General features: G+C 42.9%; 1 protein-coding gene across 3 annotated transcripts in view; it reads left to right on the plus strand.

The window, feature by feature from the left end:
* The first annotated feature begins 904 nt into the window (after positions 1 to 904).
* The window catches only part of SULT4A1 (sulfotransferase family 4A member 1), a 35,141-nt gene continuing 19,238 nt past the window's right edge, over positions 905 to 16,807 (plus strand). For 2 of the 3 annotated variants that reach the window (XM_030539986.1, XM_030539992.1), the window contains exon 1: positions 906 to 1,302. In XM_030539986.1, the coding sequence (XP_030395846.1) occupies positions 1,134 to 1,302 (169 nt within the window). In that variant the 5' untranslated portion in view covers positions 906 to 1,133. Of the gene's footprint in view, positions 1,303 to 16,807 lie in introns of all 3 variants that reach the window. The other variant, XR_003997431.1, reaches the window with a different exon arrangement.

A 16,807-nucleotide genomic window follows, 5' to 3' on the forward strand; every position in this document is an offset into this window, starting at 1 on the left:
TTCACCTCTCAAGAATGAGCTACACACTCTAATTTTGTTAATCTGTATTTTTGGGTTTTGGCCATGCTGGGGCATCCAAGCAGGTGTTATCCAAGCAGTTGGTGACAAATGTCTCCAGTATAGACAAGGTCGGGGCGGGGGGGGGGGTGATGTTTGCCTTTCGATGCCTCCAGCATTCCAGCAATGGGCCCGTTAGCTGGAGTTTGGGCTGTCACCCATCCCTGAGTTGCTAGGGTAGGTTTAGTTTTGATGGGCTAGAGCCTCCCTCCCACAAGCATTGTCTGCAGAATGGCCACCACTCCTAAAATAACGTTTGTGGCCTGAGAAATATGATAGGGGTCACTGCTGCTGCCTGATAACTTATTGCTGACTCCGAGCCCTCACTTCATCATACTCCTTTGCCAAGAAGAGCCCTTGCAATGCTGCAAAGGACATATTTAGCTCATCCCACAACCCCGCAGAGGCGGCCCCAATGTATGGCTGGGTCGGTGGGGAAGCAAGATGAGAGGCTGATTGTGAAGCCACAACCCAACCCCCTGCAACCCAAATGACATCTTGGGGTCCTCCTCCACTGAAGGGGCTGCTGCACAGCTCACTTCTCCATGGGGTTGTGTATGACTGGAGGGGTTGCCGGTGCCCCCTGCAGCTGATGTGGGGACTGGACTGGGGAAGGCAAATCAAATCACTAACCCCTTCTTCCATTCCCCCCACTTCCCTTGCAACTCGGGCCCCATGCCGCCAGCCTGGCGCGCATAGCCCATGGCCCCACCTCCCTGCTGCGGGGGTGTGTGGGGGGAGGGCGGCAGCATCGCTCCACGCGGCGCCCGGAGGGTTAAGCAGCGGCGAGGAGGCCAATGCTGCCGCCGCCGCTGCTCAGAGCTGAGCTGCTGCATCCTCCCGCCGCCGGCCCCGCGCTGCATGACATCACCAGCGCCAGAGCCCATTCGCTGCAGGTCGGACTCCTCTCCCCAGCCCGCTTCTCCCCCCTGCAGCCCACCGGCGGCCAGCACCGCCACCTCCTGCTCCCGGCCGCCTGGGGGCTGCTGCTGCTGAGCCTGCGGAGCCTCCTCCCCCAGCCGCGTCTCCAGGCTGAGCCCTCCCCGCGCCCGTGCCCGCCCCTGGCAGGAAGGAGGATGGCGGAGAGTGAAGCCGAGACCCCCAGCACCCCCGGGGAGTTTGAGAGCAAATACTTTGAATACAATGGAGTGCGGCTCCCTCCCTTCTGCCGGGGGAAGATGGAGGAGATCGCCAATTTCCCGGTGCGGGGCAGTGATGTCTGGATTGTCACCTATCCCAAATCAGGTACAGATTCATTCTCCCCGAGCCTTTTCCTCCCCGCCCAGGCACTGACTGCCCCTGCGGGTTGCCTCTTTCCCAGCTCAGCCCCGGGGCTTGGCTTTCGAACAAGTTCCAGGCTCTGTCTCCCTCCCCGGGGCTGTTTTAACTCGGTAACATACGGGATAACGCAGCCTGAGCTGATGGGCTTATGTCTGCACTATAGCAGTATGTGTAGCAGTGTCTGCACAGCACTTTGGAAACCATACCGAGCAATGGCCATGCTATTTTGTATCGGGTTTGCCTCTCCTTAGCCGGGTCTGGATCGCAGAACGCAGCCCACACATGAGCAGACATAACCTGTGTGGCTTGTATTGAATTTTACATCGTCGAAGTGTTGCGCACGCTTATGCAACAAAAACAAAATGAGATACGCGGCCTAATAAAGCGAATTGTTTTAACAGTGGCAGTGGAGCTCAGTGTCCCTATTAAAAACAAGAATTTGCTTCAAGATAGGACCTTTGAAGCTGAAAGAGCTTTGTAAAGCAATAAATTAGATACTGGGATGATGGATTGCTCTCCATTCAAACGTTCATTGACATCCATCAACACCCTTTGAAGTTAAGGGGGAGTTCTGTGGCCAGGGCCCTTTACTGCGGGGTTGGGCGGGGTGAGTGGGAAATATAGATCTCTTTCCTAGGGATTTTCGACTGCATAAAAAATAAAGGGCCAGTTGCTGCTACCCTTCTTTTGGAGCACCTTTCTGCACTGATTCCACCTGGACTGCTGAAGGAGGAAGGTACTAGTCAGTGAGAGTAATGTGTCATAATCTGGTCCAAAATAAATATGTAAAGGCAGGATATATGTTGAAGCAGATGTGGTGACAACACTGCAGCACCACCCTCATTACTGTATAAGGAAAAGGAAAACCAGTGTTCAGTGAGGAAATGTGCTTGGAACAGTTAAACGGAGTAGTAAGAAATGCCTCCTATTAATAATACAAGTATGTGTTTCTGCAGTAAACAGTTTGAGCTGATGACTGTAGTATCTGTGCTTTTAACACCATATTATTTTATTTATTATTCTCTCCATTTTCAAACAAGTGCTTAGACTGAATTAATATGGATACAGTGCTGCTGCTAAAGAAGCAGACAATATGGTAACTTCATAACCCACCTGATAAAACTGGAAACAAACAGAGATGCATGGACTCTTTCTTTTTAAACATATCATTGAATGACTTTCCCCCTGGTAATAAGATGATCTCTTTCTGGAAAATTCAAAGTCTATTCTACTGAGATAACAGATGTTAGCTCTCAGAACAATGGCAAAATCTTGTTGTTTTACATTATAGGTAAAAAGATTACTCACTGACTCCTTTCATTTGACTGTATATTTTATCAAAGTGTTATGTGCTTCTCCAGTTTCTCTTGCTGTACCAGTGTAAAAGTGCGCAGGCTTCCATGATGAAAGATCCTGTTATTGTCTACTGGAGTTTAAAGTGCTTATGGCAGCTGCTGTTTCTTTATACTTAACTGATAATGATGCTGTTAATGATTCTGGTCAGTGTTTGGCAGATGTCTGCAGTGTAGACAGACCAGTGGACCAAAAATGCTAAAAGTAGAACCTGATAGCTATTGCTTTTTTCAGCTGTCTCTCTAAAAATCTATGACACGCAGAAAGTACTAAAAGTTCTGTTTAATTATTTCAGCTTATTGAGGTTTCAGTTTTGTATTGTGTTACTGTTCTTGAATCTAAAGCAGTTCATTAGAGAACCCCATATTGGTTTGTATTGGTGAGCCATGAATTATGCCTTATTACCCTGTGTCCCCCCCATAATGCACATCAGAACAATATAAGGTGTTAAGAGGCAACTGCTTAGTTCCCATAACTTTACAACCACTGAATCACAAGTAGTTATGAATAGTCACCCTACTCACAATTATTATTGTTGTTGTTATAGTAGTAACATTATAGGTGCACAGAGGCCTTAGTTTGATCAGGACCCAATTGTTCTAAGTACTATATATACACATTGTAATAATGATGCCTCGCTCTTAGAAAGTGTGTTTCACCTGCAGATCTCAAAGCACTTTACAAAGGAGATTAGTATCATTATCCTCATTTTACAGATTGGTAAACTGAGGCACAGAGAGGTGAAATAATTGGAATTGCTCATTTATGAGTATAAATTCGATTTTGTTGATATAACTGAAACCTGGTGGGATGAGTCCCATGATTGGAATGTTAAAATCAATGGTTATAAACTATTTAGGAAGCACTGAGTGGGTAAAAGGGGAGGGGGAGTGGCACTCTTTGTCAACAGAGCATTACCTGTTTCCGAGTAACTGATAACTCAGAAGAAAATAATCTTGAATGCTTATGGATCAATGTCCTAACAGATAAAGCATAAGAGTTTTAACTGGTGTCTGCTACAGACCTCCAAATCACACTAGGGATTACGATAATTGTCTCTTAATGTACCTGTTTATAAGTTTTAGGGGGGAAAGGCTACATGATCATGGGGGCCTTCCATCTGAATGACATACACTGGAGATCTCATGCTGCCAGTACTAAAACATCCTTGGAATGTCTAAATATTATAAATGGCAATTTCCTAACTCAAAAAGTGTTGTGTCCAATACAGGGAAATTCTATATTAGATCTCATCTTGACAGATAAAGAGGAATGGATCACAGAACTAAAAATTAATGGTAACTTAGGTTCAAGGGTTCATGATTTGATCACATTTATAATGTTCAAGCAGAATAAAGTCTAGCCCAGAGATTATATATGTACACTTGGGGCTTTAACATGGCCAGTTTCACAGAGCTGAAAACAATTATGAGCCAAACCAGCTGGGGAGAAGAAATAATCAGAAAAATGTGAATGATGATTGGGAATTGTTTAAGAACACTTTATTAGATGTCCAAAAAGCCACAAACCCACAACTGAGGAAGAAGGCCGTATAGGTTAAAAAATTTACCTGGTTTTGCAAGGGAAGTGAAGGTAGCTATAAAAAAATTATAAACTTTCCCTTTCTTCCATTTGTTGTCGTTGTGTGTGTGTGTATATATATATATATATAGAAAGAGAGAGAGAGTAGAAAATTGGTAAGAGAAACAAAGGGAGAAATTCATGGCCAGCACCGTTAAGGACAATAGGAAGTAGCTTTTAAAGTATATTAGGAACAAAAAGAATCCTAGCTGTGATATTGCTCCATTACTAGATGGAAATAATAGAATTTGAGTTATAATGCAGAAAAGACAGAAGTGTTCAAGAGATATTTCTGTTCTGTATTTGGGAAAAACCAGATAATATAATCATATTATATGATGAGAACATTCTTTTCATTCTGCTGGTATCTCAGGAGCATATTGTGCAGCAGCTTTTAAAGTTAGACATTTTTAAATTAGCAGCTCTGGATAACTTGCATCCAAGAGTTTTGTAAGAGGTGGCTGAGGAGCTCTTGGTCAAAAGGGCTAATGAAATCCTTGGATGCGTAAACTGGGTAATCTCGAGTAGGAGTTGTAAGGTTGTTTTACCTTTGTATTTAGCACTGGTGTGACCAGTACAGGAATATTGTGTCTAGTTCTGGTGTCCACAGTTCAAGAAGGAACCAGGTAAATTGGAGAAGGTTCAGAGAAGAGCCACAGGAATGATTAAAGAAATAGAAAACATGCGTTATAGTGATAGACTCAAGGAGCTCAATCTATTTAGCTATCAAAGGGAAGGATAAAGGGTGACTTGATTAGAGTCTGTAAGAACCTGCACGAGGGAGAAATATTTAATTATGGGCTCTTCAGTCTAGCAGAGAAAGGTATAACAAAATCCAATGGCTGGACAAATTCAAACCGTAAATAAGGCATAAATTTTGAACTATAGGTACAGTTTTCCAAGAGCCATGGTGGATTCTCCATCACTGACAATTTTAAAATGAAGATGGGATGTTTTTCTAAAAGATCTGCCTTAGCAATTATTTTGGGGGAAATTCTACGGCTTGTGTCATGCAGGAGGTCAGACTAGATGATCACAGTGGTCCCTTCTGGCGCTGGAATCTATACATCCATGAAAAAATGACTTGCCCAAACTTATCCAGAAGCAGAAATGGGGCTAGAACCCAGCCCTTCTGAGTTCCAGTCCACCATAGGTCCTGACTCTGGCCCCGGAGCACCCACGGAAAAAAATTGGTCAGCACCCACCAGCCGCTCCCTGTGGCCCCGCCCTGCCCCCCTGCTCCAGCTCACCTCCACCTCCTCCACGAGCACGCCACGCATCCTGCTTCTCCCCCTCCCTCCCTCCCAGCACTTGCACCTTGAAACAGCTGATTCGCGGGGCAGGGAGGGAGGGGGGAGGAGAGGGAATGCTGCTTGCTGTGGGAAAGAGGTGGAGCCAGGATGGGGATTTGGGGAAGAGATCCAATAGGGGCAAGGAGGGGGCGGAGTTAGGGCAGGGACTTTGGGAATGGGGGCGGGGCCAGGGCGGGAATGGGATGGAGTTGGGATGGGGGCGGGGGCAGGGGCAGTGAAAGGGGCAGAGGGGCGTGGGCACTCACCGGCGCCGGAGAAAGTTGGTGCCTATGCAGTCCACTATATTATCTTACCTCTTACAATAAAAAAATATTGACAAGGTCCTCACTGGTAACTACATCTAGTCAGACTTTTTAAGTAAAAAATGTGGCCTTTAAAAAAAAAACAGTTTCACACAAAATATTATCAATGGTGTCAAATTTTTTCATGAAAAATGTAGTGTCATTTTCAATCTTTTTTCCCCAAAATCTTATTTATTTATCTATTTATTTATTGTGAAAATAGTTTTTTATTGTTTGACTACGTCTCGTGGTAATCACTCAAAAGAGAAAATAAACAACAACTGAATTAGTCAAGTGACAGAGGTCAGTGCTTCTAGCAGTTATACTTCCACAGTCCCATGCTGCAGTCAAATGACAGAAGGATCTATCCTAGTTATTCCTCGTATGGCTGTTGATTTGGCCAAGTAAAGAAACAAATGACTACAAATCCATATTTCATATGAGGGTAGTGCTGTCTGAATATGCATAATGGTAGACCAAAAAATTATTTAACTTGTACAGAGGCAATTTCACCCCACACAGGCTGGATAATATAATACTGAACCTGTGTTGGTGAGAGTGCTTGGCAGTGGGTACATGTATTGGGAGTGACCCAAGATAAAGGATGCTGTAACATAGTGGAACATTTAATATGTCAGTGGTCCTGCTGGGAGTAATGTAATAAAGAGAAAAAGATCATACTTTAATGTCATTGCTACCGACAGCAGCCTAAATAAATATACTCTTTATATCCCTAATTAATCCTAACACCTGCCTCCAATAAATGACTTAACAAAGTTTGGAAATTCCTGATCTTGGAAAAGCTCATGCATGCAACCCAAAAGATATATTCTTCATGTAATTACAAGGAAACTATATATTACCTCTGCAACATTAATGCCAATCAGGCATCATGCAGTCTGTCTTTCTACCTTTATTATAGAAAAGGGGTCACTAATGTCTTCCCTGGTGTAAATCTATTGACTTCAGTGGAGGTGCATCAGGGAGGAATGTGACCCATTACCATTATGTTTTGCACTGGTTGTGAATGTAAAATGGAATACCGTTCTGTATATGATTAAATAATTGGAACCTGTACAGCAGATTACTTTTCAGATGAGATAAGGTGTGTAATACTCTGCAGGAAGGCTATTGTTATACTACAGCCTGTCAAACTCATTGTGATATACTCACTCATACAGCTTACTCTTATGTGCCCATCTCAAAAAAATAAAATTTCTATATATACATTTAATAAACTTTATTACAAAATTAATAACGGGATTCTTGTAAGATATTTCTCCAGACGCTTTGCCTAGGGCCACGTACATCCGTGTTTAAACTTCATGGACTTTAGTGGAGTTAAACCAGGGATGCAACTGATCTCTGAAGTATGGTGTTGCTCACCAGTTTAGTCATCCAGATGCTATACACCCTAACTATATTAGAACTATATATTTACCTCACTTTCAAGCTGACATATAATGCCCTTCTTGATGGTTATCGTTACTGCATCTGTTCTGAATGAATGTGTATTTTATGTTCTTGGGTCAGAGCCTACAAATTAATGCCCCTTATTTTCTTCACTTGGCAAAACTGGTAGCTTGAGAAAGCAGAGTTATTCAAGTGAATAATGAAGCTGTCTTTCCACTTTGGCTATTCTGCCAAATAATTAGCTAGAATTCTATCTGGAAGAATGTCAGCATTGGGCAAATATCAGCATCAAGTTACTTCCCAAGTGGTCCATGCAAACTCCTACTTGTCTGCATTGTTATGCTGTGTCAAATGCCAGTGGCAGCTGCTGTCACTATCAGATACTTCCTGTATCATCTTGTACTCGCTGGAGTTGTATTATTACCAAGTCTTGAGCTTTTTTAATCCAGTGCTGGAATCCTGTGGCCACACAATTAAGTGTATTCCCCAGAAACATGAAGGTTGGCCCTAGGCTCTCTGTTTAAATAAGCACCAACAGGACAGGACACTTACACATATCAAAGCCTTTCTTGAACTGACTTGTAAGTTTACTGTGCTCCCCTTCTTCAAATCCTTTCTCATTGTCTCTGGCATGGTATCTTTAAGAAATCAGCCAGTGAAGGGACAGATAGGTTAGTTACCACTTAGTTTATTTACAAATATCAAAAAACAAAATGGTACAAATGTATACTAGAGGGTCCCAGACTTAGTTGCTTCTCTGGGATGAGCGCACTGCACACACCAGAGACTTTTTGGATCCCTCCATTCTTCCCCATAACCTCTAGGTGCCACCCTCCCATCTCCCTTTATTTCAGGGACTCCCTGCATCCTCCTCACTCCCTCCTCCATACCAAGAACTCTGTGTCCCCCATTTCTGCTGCTGCCACATGCCAGGGGCTCTGTGTGCCACCTCATTCCTCCATCTCTCCCACAGACCCCATTCTGTCTCTTCCCCATCATGCGTGGGCTCTGCGTACCCTCCATTCCCATCTCTGAAATTCTGGGATTGATTGGATGAAGTATTCAAAAGTGACCGTGTTACAGACAAACACAGAAATGCCATCGAGTTCAGTGTAAAACCTTCACTTGGCCAATAAAAATTGTATGTTTGTATGTACCCTTTGGCCCCATGTTTCATGTGTCTTCTCAGATTGTAAGCTCTTTGGGGTAGGGGCCAGGTGTTCCTGTCGCACTTAACACAGTGGGGTTTCTGTGTGGGGCCTCTGGGTGCTAGTATATAAATATTAAATAATAATGATGTAACTGCACACGTAACAGTGCACAGTTGCATAGGACCAATCTTCCCAGGGTTCTGTGGTCTATACACATTCTGACTCACCAACTAGAATACCACCTGGGATTACTCAACTACAGTTTTGTCTGATTAATTGGTTAATGTTTGTGCAGATTTAAAAGGTATTAAGTATTATTATTCCAGTATGAGTGGATCATGGCATAGATTATATTCCTTATGTGCTCATACACATTCTCTTGGTTGCTGCCTGGTAATGCCAGCAGCCTTTGCATGACACGAGTGATTGATAAGCCTGAACACAATGAGGTGATTCTTTTCTCACGTACACCAGCTTTACACTGGTATAACTCCACTTACAGCCTTGATTTGCACAGACATAAAGGAGAGGAGAGTCAGGCTGAAAGACTGCTGGCCAGCATACGCAAAGCTGGCTGGTTCGCATGCCAGAAGCAGTGTCAGACAAAGTGGGATGAATCAGTTGAAGGCTGCAGCGGACTGCAGTGTTTGTTCCTGGTGGTGGCATTAGCGGGCCCAGGTCTGGCCACAAATTAGACATGCTGTCAGAAAGACAGACGTGGAGTCCAACTGTCTCACCTGTCTGTTTCCTTTAGACTCTCTTCCCAACTTCCATTGTCTCTGCAGTGGTGAGAGTGACAGTCACCTTGTATTTTTTTCTAACAACTATCTCTTGTGCTGCTCTGAACTCCATTGCCAGATAATTAGCCCATTTCTGCAATGATCTGACTTTTGTAATTCCCCATTCTCTTCCCCAGGAACTTCTACGAAAATAATATATTTAGGGTTATTTTTATTTGCCTTTTGTTTTTTTGAGTTTTTAGAGTTCATGTTTTAAAGTTTCCCTTCACAAGCACAAGGGCTAGAACTTCAATTTATGCCCCCGCACAGGAACACAGGTTGAGAGACAATCTAGACCTATATAGGCAGGGCTAGTATCAGTGCTGTTATTAAGGTTCCTTGACACTTCCCGTTGTAAGACCCTGTTTTGAGTTGCTTAATACTTTGCCAAACTTTAACCACCTGAAATTTTCCAAGCTGGGTGTTTGATTCTGCAGGCTGATTAAATCAATAAACAATCATTTATTATTTATAACTAAATCAAAAAATATTTTCAGCCAAAATAATTCAGGTGTTTTTGAGAAGGAAGCTAGGGAACAATACATTTTTTTTAATGTTAAAAATATCTGGTGACCTTTCCTTTGGAATGCTCCAATAATCCCATGTTTTGGAGCTGGATCTTAAAAATTCAGCTAGGGGCTGGCCTTTATGTTAGAGTTTTTGCTGTTCCATGAAAATAGGCCCAGACTTGGCCAAGTCATAAGCCTCTGAAGATGGCATTCCTCGTATGCTCAGCAGAGACTTGCTAAAGCAGGAGTTTCAACCTTTTTCTTTCTGAGGTCCCCACCAACATACTATAAAAACTCCATGGCCCACCTGTGCCACAATAACTGGTTTTCTGCATATAAAAGCCAGGGCCAGGGTTAGGGGGGTAGCAAGCAGGGCAGCTGCTTGGGCCCCCATGCCACAGGGGCCCCAGCGAAGCTACATTGCTCAGGCTTTGGCTTCAGCTCTGGGTGGTGGGACTCAGGGCCCCGGGCTTCAGTCCTATGCGATGGGGCTTTGGCTTTCTGGCAAGTCTAACACTGGCCCTGCTTGGCGGCCCTCCTGAAACATGCTTGCAGCCCTCCAGGCAGCCCTGGACTCCTCGTTGAGAACCACTGTGCTAGAGCTTAGCAGCTAAAATCTCCAACGATTCTATCCTCACTGAGCTCACTGGAACCTCTCACAGCTTTTGGTGCTGAGCACTTGCACCATCCCATGGAGAAACTGAGCATGCTGCATTCCCTCACAGCTCCTAGTGTGCATGTCTCCCAGGGAGCCACTGAGCGTGCTCCAGCCCAGGGCTACAGGAATGAAACCAGGCTTTCCCTATAATGTCTGTCTGCACAATGGGCCTGCAGCTAAAAGCTGTTTGGAGCAGGAACCATCTTTTTGGTCTGTTCTAACACAATGAGTCCCTGGTGTATGACTGGGGCACCTAGACACAACCACAATACCAATAAATAATAAAAACTAATTATAATAATTGTAGACATTGGGAATTTTGCCCTTGATTTCAGTGGGAGCAGGATGAGACCCTAAGTGGGTCGAGCAGGAAGCATTGCTACCTAGATTAGATGAAGAAGCAATGCACTTGGTCTTAGTATAGCAGTACCTCTTGTCAGCGCATCTCATCCAAGGAGCAAAGAAATGTGACAAGAGTGGGAGAGAGCAGATAGTCCAAAAGGAGGAAAGACTTACTACCATCTAGCAGGTTTCACTTGGGTAACCCAGAAACCGTAGAATAATGACTTTCCTGTCAAGAAAGATGTAGAGAAAATCCAAGTGATATCCTTTTTGTAAACAGTCTCAGAAAAAAATGTTTCCTCATTAAAAAGGTCATAAGGATTTTTATAGACATCCTGTACTTGTGCACCATTTGTTATTGACCAGACTACAATGGCTCTGAAGATTAAAGAATTTTTTTAAAATGCATTCAGTCATAAACCAGTTACTGATCACTACTATCTCATTTTGTTGCTCATCTGCCTCATTAAAGATATAAATTAAAGGAGTTCAAGTGCTTTAAAGATGAGCTAAAAGGAATTGAGTAGCCACAACTCAGTATTCTCATTATGCAATTCTCTATTAAAATGCCCTTTGTCATGGTAACTACTTCTGTACTGCCTCACATACATGATATACAGAGCAAAACATTACCTCCAGTGTTGTCCCATATAAGTTGCCTCAGAAGTGCTGTCAAACTCGACACTTCAAAGAATAGTTCTGCATACACAACAGGAAGAGTGGTTTTGTAATGAAAGCACTGGTACTGGGACACAGTAGATATGAGTTTCCTTCCCAGCCAGGCAATGTAGACCTCCAGTGTGACCTTGGCCAAGTCATTTAATCTCTGTGTGCCTCACTTCTCCATCTGTAAAATGAAGGTAATTATACTTCCTTCCACCTATGCTTTGTCTTGTCTATGTAGATGATAAACTCTTTGGGCTAGCAATTGTCCTGTACACTGTTATGTACAGCCTCTAGCAAAATGTGGCACTTCACTTGAGAGGGGGTCTAGGCATTAATGCAAGTAATAAAAATACTAATAATTAAAGTATTCTCTTACACTGGGTGGGAACAACCAGCAAAAAAATTCAAATGCAAACTTCTGATGTTCTCAGTCACTTTAATTTGAATTTTCTATGCTATTTCAGAACAGTCACAGCTTGGGCATTAGAGCTAATGCCACTGTGAGAAGGTGCTGAATAAATGAAGGTATTCAAGGCTTCCTTAGTATACAAGAGTCCTTTACAGCCTCGTACATTGACAGGCAAATAAAATGAAATAGTTTAGATAGAAACAATACTAATTTTATAGGCTATTGTGGAGTCAATGACTGTTGAGTGTTTCACTGACTAGTGTGTGTATGTGTATACACTAGTGAGTAAGGCTGGGGAAGCACACCAGTCTTGCAGATATGTCAGTTTTGAAGGATTACGGGCTGAGGCAATCCACTATCCCCACACAGTTCTTATGAGGGGAGTGATGGTAGCATTGGGAAGTGTCAGGAAGGAAGCAAGTCAGTGAGATGGAGGTCTGAGGAAGAGGTGTTAGCTAGGAATAAGTGGGGCAGTCACTGGGAGAGGATGAAAGGTAAAAAGAGAGAGTGAAAGGAGCTGGGAGGAAGGTAATTGGGTAACTAACTGATTAGAGGTTTTACCAGTCACGCCAAAATCTACCTATTATTTAGAAAGTGGGAGCTAATTCCAGACCCTGTAGCCATCCCCATTCCCAGTGGGAGAGAGGGGCAGCAAATGAGATGTCCGAACTCATCATTTAAAAGGCCAAAGGTTCTGGATAATATATAATGACATTAGATTAATAGACAGTAGTCCTGATTCAGCTCTTAGCTATACTGGTGTAAATGAGTAGTAAATCTATTTAAGCCAATTAAATGATACTCGTTTGAAACAGGTAAGATCAGAATCAAGCTCAGTATATAATTATTAGCTATATATACAGTGGTCCAGATTCACCAGCATGCTATAGCTATTTTGCAGTGCACTGGTGACGCAGAGCAGCTATAAACTCGGCTAGCCAGCCAGTTAAAAGCCACAGTTACTGCTGCTTTGTGTTGCCAGAGGGGCAAGAAGCAGCTGTAGCGTACCATTGAAATTGGCTCATTCTGTGTATATATTGCTCAAACGTACCTTAATGATGTTCCCTTCAATATCTACTGAATTGTTATTGCCTTCTGATTGTAAGGAATATAGAGCTCTGAGCAAAAGATTACGCTGCAGAAATCATACACATAGATACACAAAGACGTAACCATGCAGATCAGCTTGCCATGCATTCTGTGCTCATTTTATTAAATTAGGGCTTCATTCTCTCCTAATTTAGAACAATGATAGAAACATTGTTGCCTGTCTCAAGCTGTGATTTTACATTTATGAAAAAGAATGAAAACATTTTTAACGTGGCTAGGGGTGCAGGTATCTTGCAAACACTGGTATCACTTGGGGCAACTCTTGTGGCATATGATCATAACTCTTTCTGAAAATAAAACCAGTTTGATACAAAAATGTTTTACCATTTTGTTCCTGTATGATTAATACTTATTGCTAGGTGATTGTGAAGTAGTTCCATGCCTGGAGGGGGAGCAACATGTGTTAAATGTTTAAAACATGGAGGTGCTTATTTCTTATTTTTTGCATCTATTTCTTGCCTGCAGCACATTTACATGGCACTGTGGGTACACTGGCTTCATGCTATTCATCCTCAAAAATATATGCAAATACACAGCAGTGTGGGTAGGTTTTTGCTGATGTCTTTCCTGAAGCAGATTTCAAACTGGGGCATGGAAATTCCCTTCTGACTACAAAAGGATGCTGTATGAGTTTGAATGCCAAGAGGGCACTTTCAGAACTGACGAGCATGCTTCCAGCAGACCCTAGCACATGGGAATTGACTGGTTTATAGAAAAGGCTGGATGCAGTAACATCTCCTGCCTTCTGATTCCCTACTTGTCAGTTCCAACACACACTGTGAGGCCAAGGATTAAGGGGCCACATTAAGGGTCTCTATAAACCAGGATAAAGAAAATTATTTCAGCCGTCTGAAATCAATGGTGCTGAAGATAACTAAACGGTACTAACTGATTTAAAGCAATGGCATCCTAAATGGGATTTTTGAAAAAATTGGCATTAGAACAAGACTCTTTTCTGCATCATTGCCCTCTTCAGAACATTGTCGCACCTTTCTGAAAATACAGTGGCGTTAAACAGTGTGGGAGGATTCAGAACTGCTGCCCAAGCATGTTTTAGGTGCTGCTAAGGTAATTCCCCAGGATACAGTTCTGGCATCTTTTTAGAATAGGCTCTAGAATGAGAATGAGACTGAAACTGTCAGAGGCAGCTGGATGTAGTACACAGTTGATAACAGTTGTGTAAGGGCCTGCACCTCATTAAGAGTGCTGTAATGGAGTTGAGATTTGAGGCTCTATAGAGCCTGCCATTGGTTTAAACACTGACTGGGATTATTACTGTTATTTTATATGCCTAGAATATTCCAGATGTTTTTCAAATACAGAGGAAGGCAGACCCTACCCTGAATAGTATATAAAGAACACGTTTTCCCCCCAAAGCTTCTTACTGTCCTGTTGATCGTCCCCTCATTGTGATTGCAGGTCTCCTGCATTCTCAACACTGGTCCCTGTTCTAGGATTTTAATATTAGGTAATACCTCTGAATCACTCAGTCACAGAGGTAATCTTCACCAAAGGGAAGCCCTGGAGGGAAGGCTGGAAAAGCAAGTAATAGAACTGGATTATATGTGGACATGATCATGTACCTGGTTTATATTGTTTTTTTTTCTATTCAGAGCCCTTGTACTATTTTTTCCTTGTTATTTTGACATCATAGGTCTTTTGTATATCTACGCTATGGTAGAGTGTTACATTTAGATAGCAAAGACTTAAGGGGATAAAAACAAGTAGTCTGGTGGCACCTTAAAGACTAACAGATTTATTTAGTCCTAGCTTTCATGGGTGAAAAAACACTTCTTCAGATACATGGAGTGAAAAAAAAAAAGCCTCTCGGACTGTGCTGCTCCAAGAAAAGCCCCTCAGCATGTGCCGCCCCAGGCACGTGCTTCCTCTGCTGGTGCCTGGAGCTGGCCCTGCTACAACCTATCCTGGAAAAGGATCCCTCACTCCCTCACTGGGAGGCAGGCCAGTCCTCGCTTACAGACAGCCCCCCAACCTGAAGCAAATACTCAGCAGCAACTACACACCACACCACAGAAACGCTAACCAGGAACCAATCCCTGTAACAAACCCCGTTGCCCACTCTGCGAAGTTGTCGAAAAAACTTTTGTCTTTCACGGGTACTGAAAAAAGCTTGGAAAAGACAAAAGACAAAAGTTTTGCTGACGCAAGTGGCAGTGTGAACGCGGCTTTCCTGCCGACAAAGCTAACACCGCTCACGGGGCTGGAAGTATTTTGTCAGCAAAAGTGCTGACAAAGTACAGAAAAAGAGCATTTACACACATTGACTGTACACAGTCTTGTCACTAAAAGCTGCGTCATGTAGACAAGCCCTAAAAATCAAGACACTGGATTTTATGGCTCATTACACAGGCTGTAACCCACTAACTCTCCTTTGTCTGACAACTGAAGAGGTGTTAACTCCTCATTTCACCTTGAACAGTCCCTTGCAACATGTTAATCCCTCATGTTCAACAATCCTTTCTACCTTGTAGTGGCTGTGACACTCTTGAGTGTCTTTCCCAGACCTGAAGAAGAGCTCTGTGGAAGCTTGAAGTCTTGTCTCTCTCACCAGCAGATATTCTGTCATCCGCCTTGGATCTGTAAATGAAGCATTTATCTTATGCCTTAAAGTTGGGCTCATGGTTAAGACACTAGACTTGGCTGCAGGAGATGTAGTTTCTATTTCTGGCTCTGCCACAGACTTTCTGGGCAAGACTGTTAGTCCTGAATTTTTCAAAGTGACTAGAGATTTTGGTTGCCTCAAATTTTTGAGTGCCCAAGTGATGTCACTTTAAATGGGCCTGGTTTTCAGACAGTGAGTGCTCAGCATTGGCTTCAGATCAGGCCCTCTAATGTGTCTGATGTTGGGCACCCAAAATATGGAGGTAAAATCACTAATCGCTTTTAAAAATGTAGGCCTTAGTTCTTACTCAGGAAAACTATTCAAATCAAAATGTGAATCGTGGGTCCTGTGTAGGTGAGTCATAGCAGAAGAACTAGGGAAATATGGCATCTCTTACAGCTGTATTTTATTGTTAGGCAAAATTACTAAACACACAGGACCAGCTTCTTAAGTCCTTATGCAGTGTTACCTCTGTCTTTCTCAGGCAAACTCCTATTGATTGAGCATTTGGGGGGAAAGGGAAAATCATCTTGCAAGCAATTAGCAGAACTAGGCAGAGAATTTGTTTACAGCATTTGCTCAGTCAGTCTATAATAGTTTTAACATCCCTCATTTTAATAAGCACTTGCATTTACTGAAGCTGTAAACAAAAATATGAGCCTTAATGGTACCATTGTATTGTATTAGCTGAAATTTGACCAAGCACTGATGGATCAATAGAGGCGAGACTAACGGGCTGCACTGGAAAACTGCTAGTGTTAACATTATAAATACCTAGAAAACATATGCCTACCTGTACTGTATTTTTCCATAACACTTTCAAAAACAGGAGGTTAAGAAAGGAACATATGAAAGGGCTCAGGTCAGCTTTGTCCCATTTTGTGACTTGGAGGGAAACAGAGTTCTGTAAAAAGCTACAGTTGGCCACGTGGGGAGGAAAGAAGATATTATAGAATGTTCCTTACTTTACAGCTGCCATTTTTCCCTTCCACAAAATATGTATGCAGCCAGATGGCCATATGGGAGAAGGAGAGATTGGCTAGAGAACAGTGGGAGGAGCCAGGGAACAGTTGCTCTAAAATGAAGTAGCATTGAGCATTCTTGAAGCATCATTAACTACTCTTCAGTGTTCTGTGACTTCCTCTGGAGTAGTTCACAGAGTGCACACCGTTAGCCATTGGCAGCATTGCTGTAAGCTAGTTTGTACTTCTATTTCTGGGGTGTTGGCCCTAGGAGGATCATGGCTAGATGAGTTCCTTCTCATGCTTGCCTTGGGAAGCC

This window comes from Gopherus evgoodei, chromosome 1 (assembly GCF_007399415.2).
Source record: "Gopherus evgoodei ecotype Sinaloan lineage chromosome 1, rGopEvg1_v1.p, whole genome shotgun sequence".
In the NCBI taxonomy this organism is placed as follows: Eukaryota; Metazoa; Chordata; order Testudines; family Testudinidae; genus Gopherus; species Gopherus evgoodei.